A 19,502-nucleotide genomic window follows, 5' to 3' on the forward strand; every position below is an offset into this window, starting at 1 on the left:
TCGGCCTCTCTCTCTCTTTGTGCCGTCAACCAAAATGTAACATCAAAACAGAGAATTAATAATCCAATCAACGGTATAAATTGATCAACAGGAAACCTCATTTCCTCTCACACCATTCACAGGCTGTTTTCTATGGAAAAACAATATCACTGTGCTTTGTTTGATGTGTGCAATCAAACTTGATATATTTACATAATTAAATATAATTGAAATATCTGTCTGTATCATTACTCAAATTATATGTAATTCTAACACAATCACAATATCATAATGAACAACAAAAATTATCACAATTAATGTGACAGGTCCAAGCCAATCAAGGTACAAGACGCTGTTTTAGAGCCTTATTGTTACAGTGGGTTGTGCAGCTGTATTTGGAAACATAAATAAATAATAAATACAACACAAGAAGTAAAAGAAAGTAAGTAAGAATATATCGTTGAAAAACAGAATCGAAGAAAATACTGTGAAGTGGTTTGTAGTGATTTTTTCCTGTTATAACAGTCTATTGCTGTACAAAGCTTGGGCATTGTTAAAACCCATGCACTGATGGACTGTTGCACCTATACCTAAGATAAAGATAAAGATAAGACTTCTCCTATTAGATTGAATAGACTGTGCCTCTATTTGGAAACTGCTTGATGCCTAAAAATGTCATATTTTGTAACTGTACTTGATGTATTAAATTGTGTCTATTCCATTACTGCATGTGCAATACTCCTCTATTATGAACAAAAAGTCTGAAAATCGCACCTGTCCAAAGATTCAATATGAGAGTAGTCTAAGAAACAATAAAGACCCGATGGTTTTTGTTGTTTGTAATTTATTTTGAGATAGAAAGTATGGAGATGTGTGCTTAAGACAGAATTTGTCTATAGTCAGAGGCACGCACCGTGTAAGGTCACCTTTAGCATTGGGTTGTGACTCATTCATCATCAGGGGAAAGGTTAGGTTATGCTTCTGTGAAAGTGCATGTCATGCATGATCATTCTTTACTCTAGGCTGAATGGTGTGCATCCTATCCTGTATTTAGTCAACATGTCACATCTCATCTGTGTGTGTGTGTGTCTCAGCTGCATCTCACCCATGTGTACGAGACACAGCTGAGACACACACACAAACATGTGAGAACACTGTGACCCAATGAGCATGGACTATGTATTGAATGTCCATGAATGCACTCAACCCACACCAATGCATGATGTGTATTTGAAACTTATCTGTTATTACCCCTCAAACACCTCAGGCCTCTGTGTCAGACAAGCCATGATCACAGGGAACACCTCATGTTTCTGTCTGTCGCATCAGACAACAGCAAATCTCAGATGACAGAGAGGCACAGAGGAAATAAGTCCATGAAACATTAAGCAGAAGGTTCCCTGGAGGAGACTGTTATTCATATACATACATCTCCAACCAAAGGCTTATCAAATGTGGCATGTCTGCTGCAGCTTTTTGAATGGCTACTTCAGCCCCATGCACCAGCTTTAATCACCAGCACACAGGAATGGGACTTCTGTGACAGTGGGTTTACTGAGGGTAAGGCACGGCCGAATTGATTTCAAGTGGCTGCCAACTTCTTATCGGCCTCTTGCTTAGCACGCCACTAAACAGCCCTGTCAAAATGCCATTGTAGCCCCACCATGAAGAAGATTAACTGTTACTAAATCACAAATACAAGTATGTTTACTGTGATGTTCAACACTGGAAGTAAATACAGAAAATTGGGTCATATAAATATAATGAGTGATTTCAAGAACACAAAGGAAATGAGAAATAGCCCTTATGAAGATGGTGGAGGAAAGGGATGACAGAAACTGTAAATCCACATTTAATGCTGCAGTCTCAAATGGTATCCACAGAACATCAAAGCCCCCCCCCCCCCCTCCCCCACACACACACACACGCACACACACTCCCTTCTTACAAAAATTGAAGAAAGCAAAGTGCTCACAGGATTATTCTCCTGCAGCCGCATACACTCCTCTCTGACAGACCCCTCCCTCACTGGCAGAGTGGAGTATGCATGGTAAAAAATAGGAGGTAGGTGTTAGGAGAGTAACAGTGGTTGAAAAAATTAGAACTAAACTTGTGAATCAATCAATAAGAAGATAAATGGATATGTGGAAAAAAGGTGAAGTGAATGAAACTGGACAAAAAAGAAACAGTGAAGGTAGAGTGCTCACCCTTTCAAAGGACAGATGAGTGTTCAGGGCGAATGAGAAGTGGAAGCTTTACACACACACACACACACACACAATACACACAACACACACAATACACACCCACAAGAGTGAAGTGTCTTGTTGATGGTAACCATTTCAGTGTTGCAATTAAAACATACTTTTCTTAAAAATTAAAAATTAAACACTTTCTGTTTACAGGACTGATTAAAAGGCTACTCCAGTAATTTGGTAGTGAATGTTCATTAAGTTTGGGGCATATTTAGCAAAGACAGGCCACAATTAAAGCAAAAGCTGGTGAGGTATTGTGTTTTTGAGTCCCTACAATGGCCCCAGCCTTGAAAATAGTCTAGTAAATGCCCACATCTTTCTGTGCTTCCAGTATGTATCATGGCTTTTTATTATATTATTTTTCAGTCTCCAAGCCCAGTCTCAATTTGCATCATCAGGGATTATCTTCTTAAGCAGGTCTGATTTCATATAAAGTCAATAGAGAGATGTGAGTGGACACAATTAGATGAAATTGCCTGTGATGTCACAAACTCAAGCGCAAAAACGTGTCTGTACCAGTTGAAAATGTTTCAAAAAAGTGCTTAACCCAAACGTTGTGAATATAGTGTTACAGAACCTCATAAACACACAGAGGGAAGAGTAAAAATGAGAGACGGACTTAAAACAAGCAGGTGTTCTGAGGAGTTCTGAAATCAGTCAAAGGGCTGAGTCAAACACACACAAACACAACAGCAGATGGAAATTAATGCTTCCTATTGACTGTTTGAAATTATTTTCTTTCACCTTCATCCTCTACCTGACCTTTGTGTGCTAAATTGGTGACGTAACCCTTTAATAACAACATAGAGTGTTAGAAAAATCATTGATGAAGACTTAATTTCTTCCATTTTCAAAAGCAGTCAGGTGAGAGAGGAAAAACCATCCATCCATCCATCCATCATCTATACCCACTTATTCCTTAACCAGGGTCACAGGGATCTGCTGGAGCCTATCCCAGCTCTCTTTGGGTGAAAGGCAGGGGTCCACCCTGGACAGGTCACCAGTCCATCACAGGGCCACATAGAGACAAACAACCTCACACACTCACACTCACTCCTATGGGCAATTTAGAGTCACCAATCAACCTGACATACATGTTTTTGGACTGTGGGAGGAAACCAGAGTACCTGGAGAAAACCCACACAAGCACAGGGAGAACATGCAGACTCCACACAGAAAGGCCCCTGATGGGTTTCAAACCAGGAACCTTCTTGCTGTGAGGCAACAGTGCTAACCAGAATAAAAACCTTCATACCAAAATAAAAACACACATGCACAACAACATATGCGGCCCATAACAGGCCTTGGATAAAAACAGAGTGCCTGGGAAAAGAGGATTGCAATCCTGCATTTACAGATAATCTTTGGGACGAGGCAGGGCAAAGGAATTCTGTCAACAAAATGAAGGAGAAAAAAAAAGAGCATCAGGCACGCTTATCTCTGAAAGGCTCCTGCTTCCTAGCTGGGTCACATGAATAAAGAGGTTTTAACCTAATTTCTCACGTCCATCACTACTACAACCGTAACTGACTACAAGCAAGAGATAGTGTGTGGTAAAGTAAATGGAATTAATCCCGTTTTTTTTTTTTTTGACCAGAAAACCACAGCTGGAGCCATATGATAAATGCTTTGGTTGAGGCTACACATGAAAAGATCCTGTCTTCAAGCACATTTGTCAGCCAGTGTTTTCATGAAACACTTCAGATGATCACCACAGACATTTAACTGGAAAATTCCCTCTTTCAGAGTCTAACAAGTACATGTAACAACAGAACACAAACCAGTGCCTCAGTGGTGGAAAAATGTGAGTCAAAAAACAGAAGCAGGCACGATGGAGAGCGGCATTAGCCCTTGAAGTAATTTACTTCCATCCTAAGTAATGACTCATCACATGGAAAAAAATGGGGATTGTAAATCGAAATCCTACAATTTAGATTTACACCAACATTACACTGACCCCTGCTGGACATAGTGTATGATCACTTACATAAGAGAGGTTATTGTAGTTCATTTATCTAAGAAGAGATATGTTGTACTTTGCCTTCTACCTAAACTCCATCTCCATTTTAACTGTGTGTACAGATTCAACTCTAACATTTCGGAACTTTAGAAAAGGTTGAAAGGATTTGCAAAATGAGACATTTGATTTAAAAAAAAAAAAAAAAAAAAAATCATTCAGCCAATCACAGGCTGATCTCTGAATGCCAATGCCACTTTAGTGGGGTTACACAAGATATTTGTGACCTAATCAGGAATTTCAGCTAGTGGTGTTTTTCCATATTTGATCCTGTAGCGTTTCAGATTTTTATGTAACACCAAACTCTTTGCCGTATTCAGCTAAGGTGCTCACATTCCTGTAAATTAAACCCTCTGTAATCTGATTTTTAGTCATTACACTACACTCAAAACATTATACAAATACTATCTGAGCACCACTAGTCAGCAACAACAATCATGAGCTGTTGCCATTCATTTCTCAATAACAGTATAGTCTCACCAGGGAAGTTCTCTCTGGGAACATTTTTCTCCTCCAGTGCTCAGGACTCAGGGTCAGTTATAGAACAGCACCCATGAGGCCGTGAGGATGGGCTCAGTGAGCTTCGCTGAAGAGGATGCTTGTAGCTCTCAGAAGGTCTGAGCTCCAATTCATCCACACCCTTAATTTTAAATTTCCCTTGATAGCATTTGTAGCATCAATTGAAATGTGAATTAAACCTTATTAAGCTGTGGAAAACACTGTACAATTCAAGGGCTGTCTTTCACTCCCACCAATCATATTACAGATTACTGAAAAATATAAAGACTCTAGTGGAAAACATGGCATTTTAGTTCTGCAGTATAACAAAACTGAAGGTAGAAGCAGAATTTGTTATATCCTTGCTTTATAACACATGCCTGAAATAACTTCTACCAAACTGCTGCCTAAAAACATTTGATTGCACTGCTACATAATGGAAATGTACATAGAGTATTCCCATTTCCCATTAAATACTTCACTTGATTTTATAGGATTTTATTTCACTTTTACTCATCTATATTTATTTTATAACTTCAGATACTCGTCAGAATCAGATTAATAATAGAAGATACAGTCCAATCCTAAGATTTTATTGATCCCAGGTTTTAGAAGTATGTAAAGTATTTAAGCATATATGGTTAACATTAGCTCCAAATTGAGGTGATGCACACTTTTGGTGCTTATAGTACTTTGGCACAGGAATTCTACTTCCATCCATTACGTACCACGTATTCCTGCTATCCAGGGTTGCTGAGGGAGGGAACCAATCCCAGCTGACATCAGGTGGGCTGACACACACATTCACACCTAGAGGCAGTTCAGAGTCACCAATTAACCTAACCCCAAAATACACGTCTCTGGACTTAGGGAGGAAGATGGAGTATCTGGAGAAAACCCACACAGACAGTGAGAACCTGTGAGCTCAAGGCTGCAGGTTGAGCAGGATTCAAACCCACAGTCTTTTTGCTCCGAGGTGCTGACCCCCATTTTGCCATATTTTTACTTGAAACTGTATTTTGACACTGTGGTTCTTCTACTTTTATTTAACTGCTTCTTCCACCACAGAGAATAGACCGAGAACAGTGCCTTGCTTAAGTATTCACCCCTTTGCTATGAAGCTCCTAAATAAGCTCTGGTGCTACGAATTACCTTAAGAAGTCGCATAATTAGTTAAATTAAGTTCAACATATGTCACATCATCTTAGCATACCTGCTCTGAAAAGCCAGAGAGTCTGCAGCACCACTGAGCTAAAGGCAGCATCAAGCAAGCAGCACGATGAAGAGCAAGGAGCTCTCCAAACAGGTCAGGGACAAAATGTAGCCAGAAGAAAGCCCTTGCTTAAAGAAAAAAAAAAAAAAAACCGGTTAAGAATATCTGGAGTTTGCCAAAAGGCACGTGGAAGCCTCCCCTAAACATCTGGAAGAAGGTACTGCCATCTGATGAGACTGAAATTGAACTTTTTGCCTTCACGGAAAATGATATGTCTAGAGCAAACCCAACTCCTGTGATCACCCCAGTACACCATCCCCCTAGTGAAGCATGGTGGTGGCAGCATCATGCTATGGGATGTTTTTCCATCAGTGGATACTGGGAAACTGGTCAGAATTGAAGGTGTGATGGATGGTGCTACATAAAGGGCAATTCTTGAAGAAAACCTGTTTCAGTTTGCCCAAAAGTTTAGACTGAAAAGGAGGATCACCTTCCAGCAAGACTACTGTACACCAGCAGAACCCATTCAACTTGTAGGAGTTGGAGCAGTTTTGCCTGAGAGAATGGGCAAAGATCCCAGTGGCTGTATGTGCTCAGCTCATATATGTGGCTCCACAAAGTATTAACTTTGAGAGAGTGAATAGTTATGCACTTTCTCAGTGAAATTTTCTTTCTCAAAAATATTTTGCATCTCAAAAGTTGTAAGTATGTTGTGTAAATCAAATGTAAATTATTTGTAAATCAATCACTTTCAATTTCAGGTTGTAATAAAATAGGAAATGGCAGGTGCGGGGTAAATACTTCAGTAAATGTAAACGTAATGTAATGTAGTAAACTGTAAATGTCTTATGTATTTACTTTACTTTGAAATAAACAATAATTCATTAATCTTACCTCCCATGTATGCATTTTTATTTTCTATTACTGCTCTACAACCCACATATTCTCTAAACTTTTACTCTGAAGATGAAATTGACTTAAACGTCCTTGCTTGGCTGTGAACATCCCAAATAAAGATTTACTATAAAATAAAAGTAGTGATGGAAGAGTAAGTTAGAAGTTTTAATGATAAAACTTCTTTGCAGAAGAGATGTTGAATTTTGCATTAAATGTGTACAGCATGTAGAAAATGAAACTCTTCTTGAGTCGTTTAAGTTAAATGTTTGGGCCAATGAAAGAGAAAAGCTTTAATTTGAAGCTGGGAAGACATTTCTTTGAAGTATAATAAATATAAAAGGTCAAGAATGGAAGAGAGTAAACCAACAGAAAACAGTAAGAGTGAAGGGGATTGTCTCATGTTGAAGCTTTAAGCTGCCGGTGTCTACAAGAATTAACATCCACATTCTTACGGAACAAGATTAGCAGTGCAAGTTTAGCAAAGTGGAGTTTCTTTAAACTCTCATTTCTGTGTCACACAGGACCTGAGAGGGCAACATTTACCCCAAATGTCCCAGAGCATTGCTCTGTTTTCCTATTCATGATGTCCTGTATGGTAGAGATGGGCAACGGTTCCCCTAAGTCCCTCCGAGGAGCCTGAATCAATTCCACCACTGCACAACTGGGTTTGGGACGCCTGCGTCTTAACGCCCGTTTCTCTGCCCGGGTCTTGGGTGGAGGGAGGCTGTCACAGATTCGAGGGCAGGACGTGGGAATGCCACAAAAGGAGGGGTCATCAGAATGAGAAGATGCCTCTGAGCTGCCCTCTGACAGCGAGTCTCTAATGGTAGGTTGAAGTAACCTATTTGTAAGGGGCATGGGGTCTGTGGTGACAGGCACACCGTTACACACAACAGCTCCATTACTCAGTTCTGAAGCAGCATGGAAAGAGGGTATCAGAGTCTCTACTTTCTCTATGGATTTCATCTTACGATGTCGCTTCTGTGTGGAGAAGGGTTAGAGAGAAAGAACAACTGTAAACAACTGTTCATCAGCTGCAACTGTTTTTAAACATATTTTACAATAATGCTCTGCTTTGTTTCATACATTTGTCTGTACACACCTTTCTGTTAGCTGGACAAAGGCTCTGTGTCTCCTCTGCATGCAGCCTTTCTGGGCCTGTGACCAGAGAATAAGGATAATTTCTACTAAGATCAGAAATAGTTCAATTTTGGATTGATTAGTGATTATTAAAGATGTATGGAAAAGACATAGTGTACTGTAACCCAAAACAGCACTGTACCTTGAGCGGTGGCTAACTGCAATGACTCAGAGTGTATGAGTGGATAGGATGCACTCCTCTTCAAGCCCGTCTCATCACAGGAGAACTGCCTATTAAGGAAACCATAAGGGTTGAGGGAAAGGACTACATGTAGTACCTTTATTAAGACATGGGTCACGGCTGTCTGATCACTTATATACTCCAGCTGCGATATTCTTGATGAATAATCAAATCAATAAACTGGCTTAATGAGTAGAAGCCATTTACAGCACTATAACCACTTGCCATTAGCTGTAACAGCCCATTTGGAGATGGCACTCTGCTTATTCACATCTACCCTTTCAACTGGGGCTTTTTCTTTGCCAAGCCGTGTTCAAAAACACATTTTCCCCATTTCATCGTTTACTCTAGTGAATTTGGTAATAACAATAGTATTTGTCATTATATTGTTTTCAGCTGTCTGCCTACCCTTGAGGACAGCAGGAAGTGTAGCTGTTGGGTATGGGAGCTTCTGGTTCCGTGGCTGCAGGAACAGTAGAGATGATGCGGCAGTGGTTGGCACACAGCAACAGGCCGAGACACAGACACAACAGCAGAGACAGCAGCAGGTAGTTCTGCCTGTCTGACACCTGGGAGACAGACCATTGATTACACAACTAGCAGAACAGTGTCAATAGCTGAAGTGACAGCATAAGAGGCAAACATACAGAGAAGGAAAAGTATCAATTCAGACATGTATTTCAGGAGTTCCATCAATAGAGTATGAGCACATTTAGCAGCCTTAAAGATGTTTCTCAAACCGTGTGTGATGCGGTAGGCAAAAGTACTGGTCCATTGTAATGACTTGGCCCCAGGAAAAGACCAAATTTACTCAGTTTAATCCCCAGCTGAAAAAAATCTGATTAAAGATGAAGGTTTTGTGCCTAGAGTGTTGTATCTACCTCATTCTGCAGCTGGCTGACTCTGACAGACAGGTTGAGAACCAGCTGAGTCACATTCTCCAGCTGGCCCTGCAGCAACTGAATGGACTCAGTCTGACGTTGGTCCTAAAGGAGAAAAAAAATAAGACAACAAATCATGCAACCAAAAACACATCACATGACAGGGAATTCAAAAGTTGCTATATAGTATATATAGTACAATACTATACTATATATATAGTATATAGTAACTATATATCTTAGAGTATATACTCTAAAGAAACTCAAGATAACTATTTTACAGCTAATGGTTATTTATTTATGTAATCATCCTTTAGAAAAGCATTGAATTGCTCAAAGGTCATTTCCTTACTTACAATGCGTCATAGAAATTATCCTTAGAAAATTAATAATATTCTGTAAGAATTTGATTTACAAGCTACAAAATAAAACTTAATGTGTTTCTATATAGACATATCTTTTTGGTGTGAATGTCAACATGATCAATAATAATGTGCAGGCTGCACAAATCCATGACATTGAGTCCGGTTTTCCCAACAGTAAAAAGTACAGCAGTGAAGACTTTTGTTCCTAGGTGTGCTTTGAGCTGATTCTAAGACTGGACTTCACTACTGCATTTCCTCCGTTAACCTAAAAGTTTCTTTGTAAAGCACTGCACAATGCTTATTGTAAGTGTAAAGCTGAACACAGAAAACTATCTCTGTGCAAGCTCTCACTTCACTGCTCACCTGTTCCTCTGCTACTCTAGATGTGTTCTGGAGTTTAATGATGGTTTTGTTAAAGGCCTTCTGCATCTCCTCCATCTGCTTCCGATACCTTTAATGAAAACGAGACAAAAAGTGCTGTTGCATTAAGAAGTCTTACTGTCATCTTCAACTCAGTTCATATATAGAAAAGTTTCCTCACCTCTGGCTAAGCTGCTCCAGGTAGCGTCCGCTGAGTGACATGTTCATCTCCAGGGCCTTTATGCGGTTATTGAGTCTCATAAACACAGATTCCTTCTGGCTAGAGCCGTGCACTGGGTTCCCATTCTGTTCCGTGCCATTGGTGGTTTCTGCATAGATGTCTGAGAGGGATGGTGAGGTAGGCAAGGGAGGAGAAGAAGGAGCAGCCAAAGAAGAAGGGTGAAGCAGCTGGTCATTGCCACCCGACGTTGCAGAGCTGTCTTCTGTGATATCCTCCATTTTAGTTTCCGTGATGGGAGGTGGGGCACCAGAATGCTCAAGTTCTGTGACAGTGTCCGGAGCAGGTTGGGGCAGCTCACTGGAAGCAATGCTACTTTCAGGTGTGGCTGGTGGGTCAGGGTGATGTTCTAAATGAGGAGAGGCAGTGGGAAGGAGAACCTGAGATTGATCAGTCTTTTCCAGTTTCTGGATAGGAGTGTTTATTTGTAGTTGAGAAACATCAACAGTAGGCTTCTCCTCTGTTAGTGCCACAGTGGGTGATGACTCAGTAGCACTGACGATGGGTTTCACATAGATGGTGCTACTGAGAGAGGCTGAAGGCTCAATGTGCTTCTCAACAGCTAGCACATCATGGCTCTTTTCTGGCTTTAGTTCCTTTTCTGGTCCCTCAGAAGGCAGCTGGGGGGCCTCCACAATAGGGGTAGGTTTGGCAGAGAATGAGTCTGTGGCACTGGGTTTGGGGAGGTTTGAGGTTTGACTGGGCTCCAGCACAGAAGGTTCAGACATGGACTCTTTCAGAGATTCTACTGTGTTCCCTAGAGGCTGTGATGCTTCTGATGGGCTGGCTCCACTCGCTGGCTCCTGCTCAGAAACTTGTTCTTTTTCACTGGGCTGATGTACCTCACTGTGGTGCAGCTGAGGTTCAGGGCAGGCAGAAGGGGACAGGGAGGGGTGCCAAGTAGGTGTTTGAATGGAGGTAATGGTTTCCATTCTTTCTGTTGTTTGGCATTTCCTTTTTTTGGAGAGCAGAGCTGAACACTGCCGATAAAGATATTCCTGGAGGGAAGGTGCACAAGAGCAGGCAGAAGAAAATGAAGGAATTAGTGAACAGTAGTTTAGGTTTTCTTGTTGTCGCGCTTGGTGAACCTTTTCCTCTTCCTCTTCATCAAACTCTTCCTCCTTGTCCAGAAGGGTGATTGTGGAACTCACAGGCTCTTCCTCGTCTTTCTCTAAAGGAATAACTACTTTTTCCACCACTGGGGGGAGCTCTTGTTTTCTAGTATCAGCACCAGGTGTCTCTGGCACATAAGTCTCTGAGGAGGGGGTTGCAATGGCAGGGATATCAGGGTCTGGGGAAGTCTCTACCTCTACAGACTCTGAACTAAAAATGGAAACAAATAATACAGAAAATGTTAATTACAGCAAACACAGGACACAACATTACATCCACCAAGTATTTAGCGCATCAAGCTACAATATTTTAGAGCATGTATTGTAAAGCAACCTTATCCACTATTTCACAGAGCAGATGAAAAATCACTTTTCCATGGTAGAGTAACTAGGTTTAATGAAGAAAAATGCATGAGCACTAGTTAGGAGGGTTTCACATGACTATACCAGTTTCCTGTTCTGTTATAAAATTCCTGACAGCTACTCACACTGAAGTAAGATCTGCAGTGGTAGTCTGGCCATTGGTTTCCAGTTGTGGTGGTGGTGGCTCAGTCCTGTTCACTTCTTCTGATGAAATATTGCCTACAAATGTAAATAACATAAAAAAACATTCAGACTGACCACCATACCGTAAAAAATGGATAGAGTGGACAAGTTATTTACTTTCAGGAACTGATACATAAAATGGAACTTGAGCTGGTAGGTGACAAATGTCTAGCTGTTTGTTTGTCATACCTTGCATGTCTGGGCCTCCACCGAGAACATTGACAGCAATATTATTGACCATGTTCAAAATGACATCTGAGGAGAGCGTGTAAACACCAGAGTACCAAGATTATTACAGTAATCCAAGTCAGCTTTATGCAGGAGAAATTTAGCTAAGCCAGACTTACCCTTCGCTGATCCGATCAGGTTCTTGGATAACTTGACTTCACCAGGTCCATATCCAGGGGGATAATCTGTGGGAAGCAGTGTCGTTAAATAAGTGACATCAACTTCACCAAATAGGTTGCACTGCTTTTATCTTGCATGTCATAATGTGTTAATTTATCACAGGTGAGAAAATGTCAAACTTTATTAGATATACAGTATGATGTTTTCAGTTCCCACCTAAGTCATCATCCTGATCATCTGGTCTTTCTGGGGGATCAGCTATCTCCTCATATTCTTCCACCATGCTCGTGCCAAACACCCTGCCAATAAATGTTAGCAAAATACAGACAATTTCAACATTATTCTCTAACCTGGCTTGTTCAGCAGTTAAATCTAATCTGAGAAGCAGTTTGAAGCAGCCTATTTTCCAATCTCTTAATTGGTCTTTAGGTGGCAGAGAGCCCCACTACAGGCCTACAGCATAAACATAGATCATTGAGTATAAGACAATCATCCAGCAGTTGGTTCTTTGTAACAGTATAAGAAAGTTTTAACACAAGCATCAGGGTAGTGTTTGATTTCCCTGGATGAAAAAACCTGAAACTGCACCAGAAATAAAAGCAACCATACAGTTTGGTACTTCCTAAACTACTGTAGTGACAGCTGGGATATGCATGTTGGTTTGTAACAGTAAGCACTGCCTCTTTTGTGCACAAGATTCAAGTGCATTTGTCTTTACGTTTTGCAGAAGTGGAAAAACAGACGTTAAGATACAGTATGCAGTTCTTTTATTTTTTCTTATTAAATTGTTGAAAGGGGTAACAATAAGCGCAATAATCGGAGACGTGCCAAATATTACATAATAACACTTGACACATTCAGAGATCATGCATTTTGCAACACACTAGTATCTGGAAAACAGACTTTAAGCCAACTGATTTTTTAAGAGTTAACAATAAAAAAAATGCATAATGCACTAAGATACAAAAGATGAAACTATAAAAACATGATACACATTATGCATTTTGTTTTTACTTTACTATCACTTTCTTTTTACCAGTAAAAGCCAACAATGTGTCAGATTTTGTGTCATGCTTAATGTGTAGGCTATGAAATCTCCTTTGTTTTGTTACGTACCTTATGAGACTGAGGGGACAAAAATGTTCAGATCCAAAGTGAGAGACCAGCTCTACCTAAAAATGCAAAAATTATTCAGATATTAAAATGGAATTGTATACTGTAGTACACAAATCATCCACCCAAATCAGCACCCACAGCAGTGGTTGGGTTGTTGTTGAAGAGCAAAGAGTGATTTAGTTTTGTTGTAAAAGCAGCACAATGGGTTAAAAAGAAACATTAATGGAGTGAGTAGCAGAGGGGGAATATGTGAGGGACAGCTCAGTATATGTAGTTAGATCATCTGGCAGAATATGCTTGATAATTTGAATGACAACTGGTGGGTTTCATGTCTTAGAGAAGGGATAACAATTGTGCAAGTTAAATCTGATTCCTGTTTGATTTAATGACACAAGTTGGAGGGAAAACATTCACTTTCATCTTTACTGTTCATTCAACCACAGACCACTACAAGAAAAGCATGCTAACCTTTATGTATTTGGTGAACATCTGAGGCAAGAAAAACAGAAAAAGGAGAAATTGAAGAGATTTATACATGCATTCAAAACAAATCAAATAGTAGTAGCCATGTTTGTTCTATTTGAGTCACTTCAGAGCCAAAATGATGCCAGCAACCAAATTAATGTTCTGTTAACCAGCATGACTGGTTTCAAGCAACCAGGACTATTACAAGCAGATGTCAAGGCCTTCTACAATAGAGTCTCATATTAACAATGCTACTAACCAAAAATGAGCCTGATGCTGTAAGGGAGAGGACAAGAATGAAACTGACAGGGGGCAAAAACTTCCTTTCAAAGAAATTCTGAGATAAAGTGTAGAAACAGCCCTGGTTGAGGTCGATGTTAAATATTCAACAGAAATAAAAGATTACAGTAACTCCTTTACATTACATTACAATTAAAATAGACAGATGCAGAAAGAAAAAAAAAAAAAACATTCTGTACTCACCTTCACATATTTAGCATAAAGATGTTCATCTAATGGGAAGCTCTGGACTGTACGTTCATCCCGGGCATGAAAGGTTCCCAGTTTTAGCCACTTGTTCGTAGGATACCTACGGGAGTAGATTTACACAGTACTTTAGTTAAGTGGTCTCAATGTTTAGGAGGTCATGATTGAAGCTTAGTGTCAGTGAAAATTATGCTCATGCTTTGTAATCAATGTATGTTTAACTTAAACAGTTTGCATTAATATATTAGTTAGGGCTTACAGAATTTCCCCCCTCCAATTAGAGGGACTAGTTGGAGAAAATCAGTATAGTAGCTGTAGCACATACCTATCACTGATGGAAACGAGAAAATCTTTGGGAGTTGAGGAGAAGAGCTCAAAGTTTGCAATGTCTAACTGCTTCACCTGGATGGGCTCACAGAGCTCAATGATAAACCTGAAAGAGTAAAAAGAAACTCACTTCAGTTGGACAAAAATATACATTTTCTCAACTTGTGCTCGTTGAAGAAAGCAAATGCAGAATATGAACACCATACTACATACCAGATTTTATTACTGCAGGGGTTCAGCATATACAAGTCCATGTTCTCCTTTAATATGGCTGAAGTGCTCTGTATGGAACAATATCAATTTGTATTTGTCATGAAGCCAACATCTAATAGCTTCCTCTGCTAGGTGCAAGGAAAAGACAGGCTCATATGTACAATACCTTAGCCTCTGGGTTAGCACCAAGTATCTTGGCTCCACATTCCACTGAGGCATAGTTATTGAAGTTCTTTTGGACCTTCTTCACTGGAAGAGAACCCCCATTGGTAGAGGTATGAGTAGATAGAGCTATGGAGAAAAAAAAACAAAGATTTATAGTGAGAGTTCAAAATTCAGTAGTTTGATGTGAAAAAAGGACTGGTTTTTTTTTTTTTTACACATACAGACTATACTGGAAGACAAATTAACAAGCAGGATCAATGTGTAATCTTACTCTTCTCTTTCTCCACCTCCATCATCTTTCGCTTCCACTCATCAAAAGTGGGGATGTCCTCAGGCTCTTTGCTGCTCACGCTGCTATCTGTGTCTGTGGCACCAGGGGAGCTCAGGTCCTGTCAAAGATAACGAGAAAATTAGAGCGGGGACGTTTCCTCAGTTAGAGAGAGGAAAATGGTTCACATGGATCCTTACTTGCTCTTTCAGCATGTGTGATGTGTTGGCCTCCAGATGCTGAGTGCTGTGACCAGCCACAGAGCTCAGAGGAGGGTCAGTATAGGTTTTAGTACCTGCAGTGGGAGGACTGCTGCGGAGACAAAAGACGCCATTGCCTTTGTTACAGAGGGTCACTGTTAAACATGTCTTTTAAATGACTTTTATCACATTCTAAGGTGGTCAGGCTCACAAATAACAGTCAAATAACATTATGTTCTTTTCATATTTTCCTAATCATACCAACCTATCACTGGGATACTGATCATTCTCTTCTTCACAGACAGCAGAAGGTATGTCAGAATCAAGGAGCTCAGACGCAGCAACATCAGGTGTCTCATTTGAAACACTAAAATGAAAAAACATTATTTTCTTATTTTCTTTTCAGACTTCTGTAGTATTTTCAATCACTAGGAAAAAGCAGTAGTACTAGTGTAGTGGAAACAGTGCTGTTGACCATTTTGGAATTTGTACATAACTGTCAGCTGAAACAAATTAAACAGTTTTAATAAAAAAGAAAAATGATCTTAACTGAGATTTGAGTATCTAATAACCTGCCTGTTTGGGATGTCTTCAAGGCTAACGATGCTGGGGTCATCTTTAGGCTCAGCAGCAGAACCGGACACAAGGTCAGATGATGACAGTGGAGAGCCTAAATCCTGGTCTTGAGTGAGGGAGGTTTCATCTTGTTGAGTTTCTGAACTTGGCACAGGTTCTGGCTCAGGTTGTGAAGTCCTCTTCTCTGCTTCTAACTCCCCATCTACAATAGGCTCCTCCACTTCAAAATCCTAATAGACAAACAAAGAGACATTTGAGTCTCAGATTTAAGTTTTAATTTACACAAATACATTCAATTCAATTTGAACAAATGATGTTGTCGAGTTCACCTCTGAAACTTGATCTTTTTTGTCCACTTCCTGTGTTGTCTGCTCCTCCTTTTGCTGATCACCTACTACTGCCAGCTCATTTTCAGACGATGATTGGGTAGGTACAAACCCGCTTTCCTATACACAGAAAAAACACACATTATTATTAGTAATCACATTAAGCTACATATACTTTTTGAGGGCCCATATACTCTTGTACCACACCATTATTCTCATTTCGTGTTTTGAAGAAGGTGCTATCACTTTGGTATAAATGAAGTGTGCTAGATTTCATTGAGCAAACTGTGCGAAAACCATGGGCAATGATGTGTGTTGTAGAGTAATATATTGTACAAGTGATGCCACCTCGTGATGATCAGTCTTCTCCCCTGGCGCTTCCTCCGAACTGAGGTCCTGTGAGGACACGGGCCTCTGGGCCTCTTGGTGTGGCTCCACACAGCGAACATAACAACTAGGATACCTACAAGAGAAAGGGAATGACAGTCAATGTCATAATAACATTAAGATGCCTTTAATTAGGGAAAAAAAAAAAAGTTCTGGTCTCTAGGAAGAAAAGTCAGATTATAAGTACAGTATATGATATCCTGAATCAAGTAAGCTGTACATTTTATTTGGCTGCAATGAGTCATTCAATGAAGCTGCTGCCCAGTTTGAGGCACTGAGAAAATGCAGGTGGCCTCTAATCCTGTGCAGACAATTTATCTTATCTGTAAGCAGTCAGGTGATTGTGTCAAAGTCAAGAGACACATTTTAAACAAAGTGCTTATTGCCCAACTGCAGGACTTTACAATATTATTTAAAGGACATTTCTATCTTATTCTCTATTGCTTGCATCAGTCATCTGTTTAGTGAGAAGATATTTTAGGGAAAAAAGTATAAATAAAAGACGAATAACATTTACTTATTTTTCTACAGTAATATTTGCTCCTATATCCCCCACCCCACTAAGTCTGTGTATATTAAAACCTCATTATTTGAATTTAAACACCACAGTTTGTTCATAACACAGTGCCAGAAAAATCCTGTCAGGAAAACTGTGAAAATCAGCCGTAAACATTTTTTTAAAGAACTGAAATAATGTCACATCGGAGTGGGAGAAAAGGTCCTCCTGCTCCAGTCTCAAGGGCCACAGTCCAACAGCGACTTTAACTCGTCAACAGTCCAGGCCATTAACTGGATTTCACTCAGGATTCCAGGTCAAATATTTTATTTGGCTAACGAGTCCAACATTGATCTGAGTTGAGTCACAAACACTTCATAGTGTAGAACCAGAGTGGTGTTAAGGCATGTCTTGCTAAATAATTAACCAACTGGTTATGGAGGAATGTAAATGACACGTCAGCACATGACTTCACTTTTATGACGATTATGATTCCATATCCTAAGTTTATTCACATTACAGCCATAAACATTTGATGCTGTGCTTTTTTGAAACACACTGACATTGAGGCACCAGCATAATGCATACTATGATACTGTATTTGAATCCTTTATATTCTGGCACATTCAGATTAAATATATGACCAATCAAGGGACTGAAACCACTTAAAATCATACAAGAAAAGCTGCATATATGAGAGCTTTGTTCTCAAGTAACATCTGACTGACCTTTTCACAGCAAACATTTTGGCATGGCACAGCAAGAAAACCACAGTTGTATTTTATTAAATGGATGATGGCTCAGTTCCTCCATTCAATACCAGTGTGCCATTCCAGTTAGTGATCACACACAATACCAGGGCCATGGAGCTGTTAAATTAGCTGCTAAATCTACTGCAGCCATTAATTATGCAATTAATTACACCACTTTTCACTTTACCTGCTGTCGCATGTTGGGGTGCTGTGAAAATGCTAACAAACATCTATGAACTGACAAAACTCCACAGTCTAAGTGGGAACAGACATTTGAAGACCTTAGGCAAAATGACAAAAATGCTGTCCCTCACAGCTTCACTCTAAATGGGAGCTGGAGCAATGCTGCTGAAAGTAGGCCAGGGCACATCTTAATACCATATTACATCATATAACCCTCCTCCCTTTACTCTCTATCTGAAGTACAGGGAGCTTGTTATGTTTTGGAGCTCATAATCACCCTCCCTCTGCTGGTTTGGCTGTGTCCTGTCACACTGACAACCTCCAGCTTTCCTCAGGGGACTGATATGCTGACAGGCTGACAATCCTGTTGAGACCTGGTGAACCAAACCGGTGTAATATCAGCTAAACATTAGCTCTGTAACGTTACTACAGCGTTACGCTCTGCAGTTTTTAGGCAGGGTTAAAATCTATTTCCACACAGCGTTAACTTTAAGGTCACAGCTGTCACCCTAGGGGGCTTTAAGGACATATATACACGGAGACGACACAAGTTTACGTCCCCTGACTAAATTTCTCATTCTTCTTCAAATTATGTCAAATCGCTAAACATTGAAATGTCAGGAGTCGGGGGGCTGTATAGATTTGAAGGTAACAGGTCAGATACAACTCGTTCATTAGCTAAAATAGACGTGTCAAGCCGAAACCTACCAACGTTATGTCAGCACACTGACAAGTCAGAAGTCAGCCAGGTGCCACATCACAGCCTGTCGTTATCGCTAGCGTTAGTTAGTTAGCTAACGTAAGCTAACTGACTTTGACTACAAATACCGTGGGTCAGCTCGGTAAATGTTATTAATCTGTCATTGTTTGTCGATGAAACAACAACACCGCTGAAATGGGAGAAATGTCACCAAACTCACCAGCAGACAGCAGCTAGACACAGGCACACTGACACAACTCGCCATAGCAGTGGTGTCATCTTCATCCCTGTCCTGCCGGGACAGACATCCTCGCCGTACTCTCTGAAATAGTGATATATTCTTTTAGGTTGTTGTTTGTTCGGCTGTGTGTTAGCTACATAACGTCGCCGCCGGCGTCCTCTTGGCTAACTTAGCTCACGGTAGTTAGCTGTTCCGGGTTGAAGTGTAGTGCTAGCTGATGTCTCCCACACACAACCTGCTACCGACGGGCAAAGCGCGTCACCGCTCACCTGACCAATGAAAAGGCGCAGAGGCCGTTGCGCATTTCAAACGGCCCGTTTTGGGAGCCCTCGTTTAATTCACCAGGGTCGGCCGAGTAAGGGGAGCTTCTACAACTGAGTTTATTTCGGCCTAATAAGGGAGGCGTGTTCAGCTTTGAAATGTTACTATAACTGTAGAAATTACGACCCATTTGGACACAATAGCATCACAGTGCGAGAAATATGTCTACCACAAATGTCACCGAGGTGTGGTGTGTATTGGTCACACGGAGCACGGAAACCATGTCGACCGCTGGTGACAATAACTCAAG

At 40.4% G+C, this 19,502-nt stretch overlaps 1 protein-coding gene across 3 annotated transcripts; it reads right to left on the bottom strand.

The window, feature by feature from the left end:
* Window positions 1–7,013: 7,013 nt before the first annotated feature.
* LOC113134493 (SUN domain-containing ossification factor) lies at window positions 7,014–19,167 on the bottom strand. 3 transcript variants are annotated; one of them, XM_026313892.1, is made up of 24 exons: window positions 18,911–19,167; window positions 16,521–16,635; window positions 16,176–16,292; window positions 15,847–16,076; window positions 15,536–15,637; window positions 15,271–15,379; window positions 15,074–15,191; window positions 14,804–14,928; window positions 14,638–14,705; window positions 14,423–14,530; window positions 14,095–14,200; window positions 13,615–13,635; window positions 13,147–13,202; window positions 12,247–12,329; window positions 12,030–12,095; window positions 11,872–11,937; window positions 11,625–11,718; window positions 9,968–11,347; window positions 9,790–9,877; window positions 9,062–9,166; window positions 8,589–8,749; window positions 8,142–8,230; window positions 7,962–8,017; window positions 7,014–7,840 (listed from the first exon to the last, which is right to left on the bottom strand). In XM_026313892.1, exons 1-24 carry the CDS (start codon window positions 18,973–18,975, stop codon window positions 7,373–7,375), a joined length of 3,996 nt encoding a protein of 1,331 aa, XP_026169677.1. In that variant the 5' UTR covers window positions 18,976–19,167; the 3' UTR covers window positions 7,014–7,372. The 3 variants fall into 3 exon arrangements, with proteins under 3 accessions (XP_026169677.1, XP_026169676.1, XP_026169678.1); XM_026313891.1 differs by having other exon boundaries at window positions 15,271–15,382; XM_026313893.1 differs by lacking the exon at window positions 13,615–13,635 and having other exon boundaries at window positions 15,271–15,382.
* Window positions 19,168–19,502: the final 335 nt, after the last annotated feature.

The sequence above is a fragment of the Mastacembelus armatus genome, chromosome 17, assembly GCF_900324485.2.
Source record: "Mastacembelus armatus chromosome 17, fMasArm1.2, whole genome shotgun sequence".
NCBI lineage: Eukaryota > Metazoa > Chordata > Actinopteri > Synbranchiformes > Mastacembelidae > Mastacembelus > Mastacembelus armatus.

Coding starts and splice junctions, on each gene's coding strand:
- LOC113134493 (XM_026313891.1), bottom strand. CDS start 18,975: ATGAAGATGACACCACTGCTATGGCGAGTTGTGTCAGTGTGCCTGTGT. Junction 15,192..15,270: donor CACACATGCTGAAAGAGCAA/GTAAGGATCCAT, acceptor TATCTTTGACAG/GACCTGAGCTCCCCTGGTGC. Junction 14,201..14,422: donor CTCGTTTCCATCAGTGATAG/GTATGTGCTACA, acceptor CTACTCCCGTAG/GTATCCTACGAACAAGTGGC.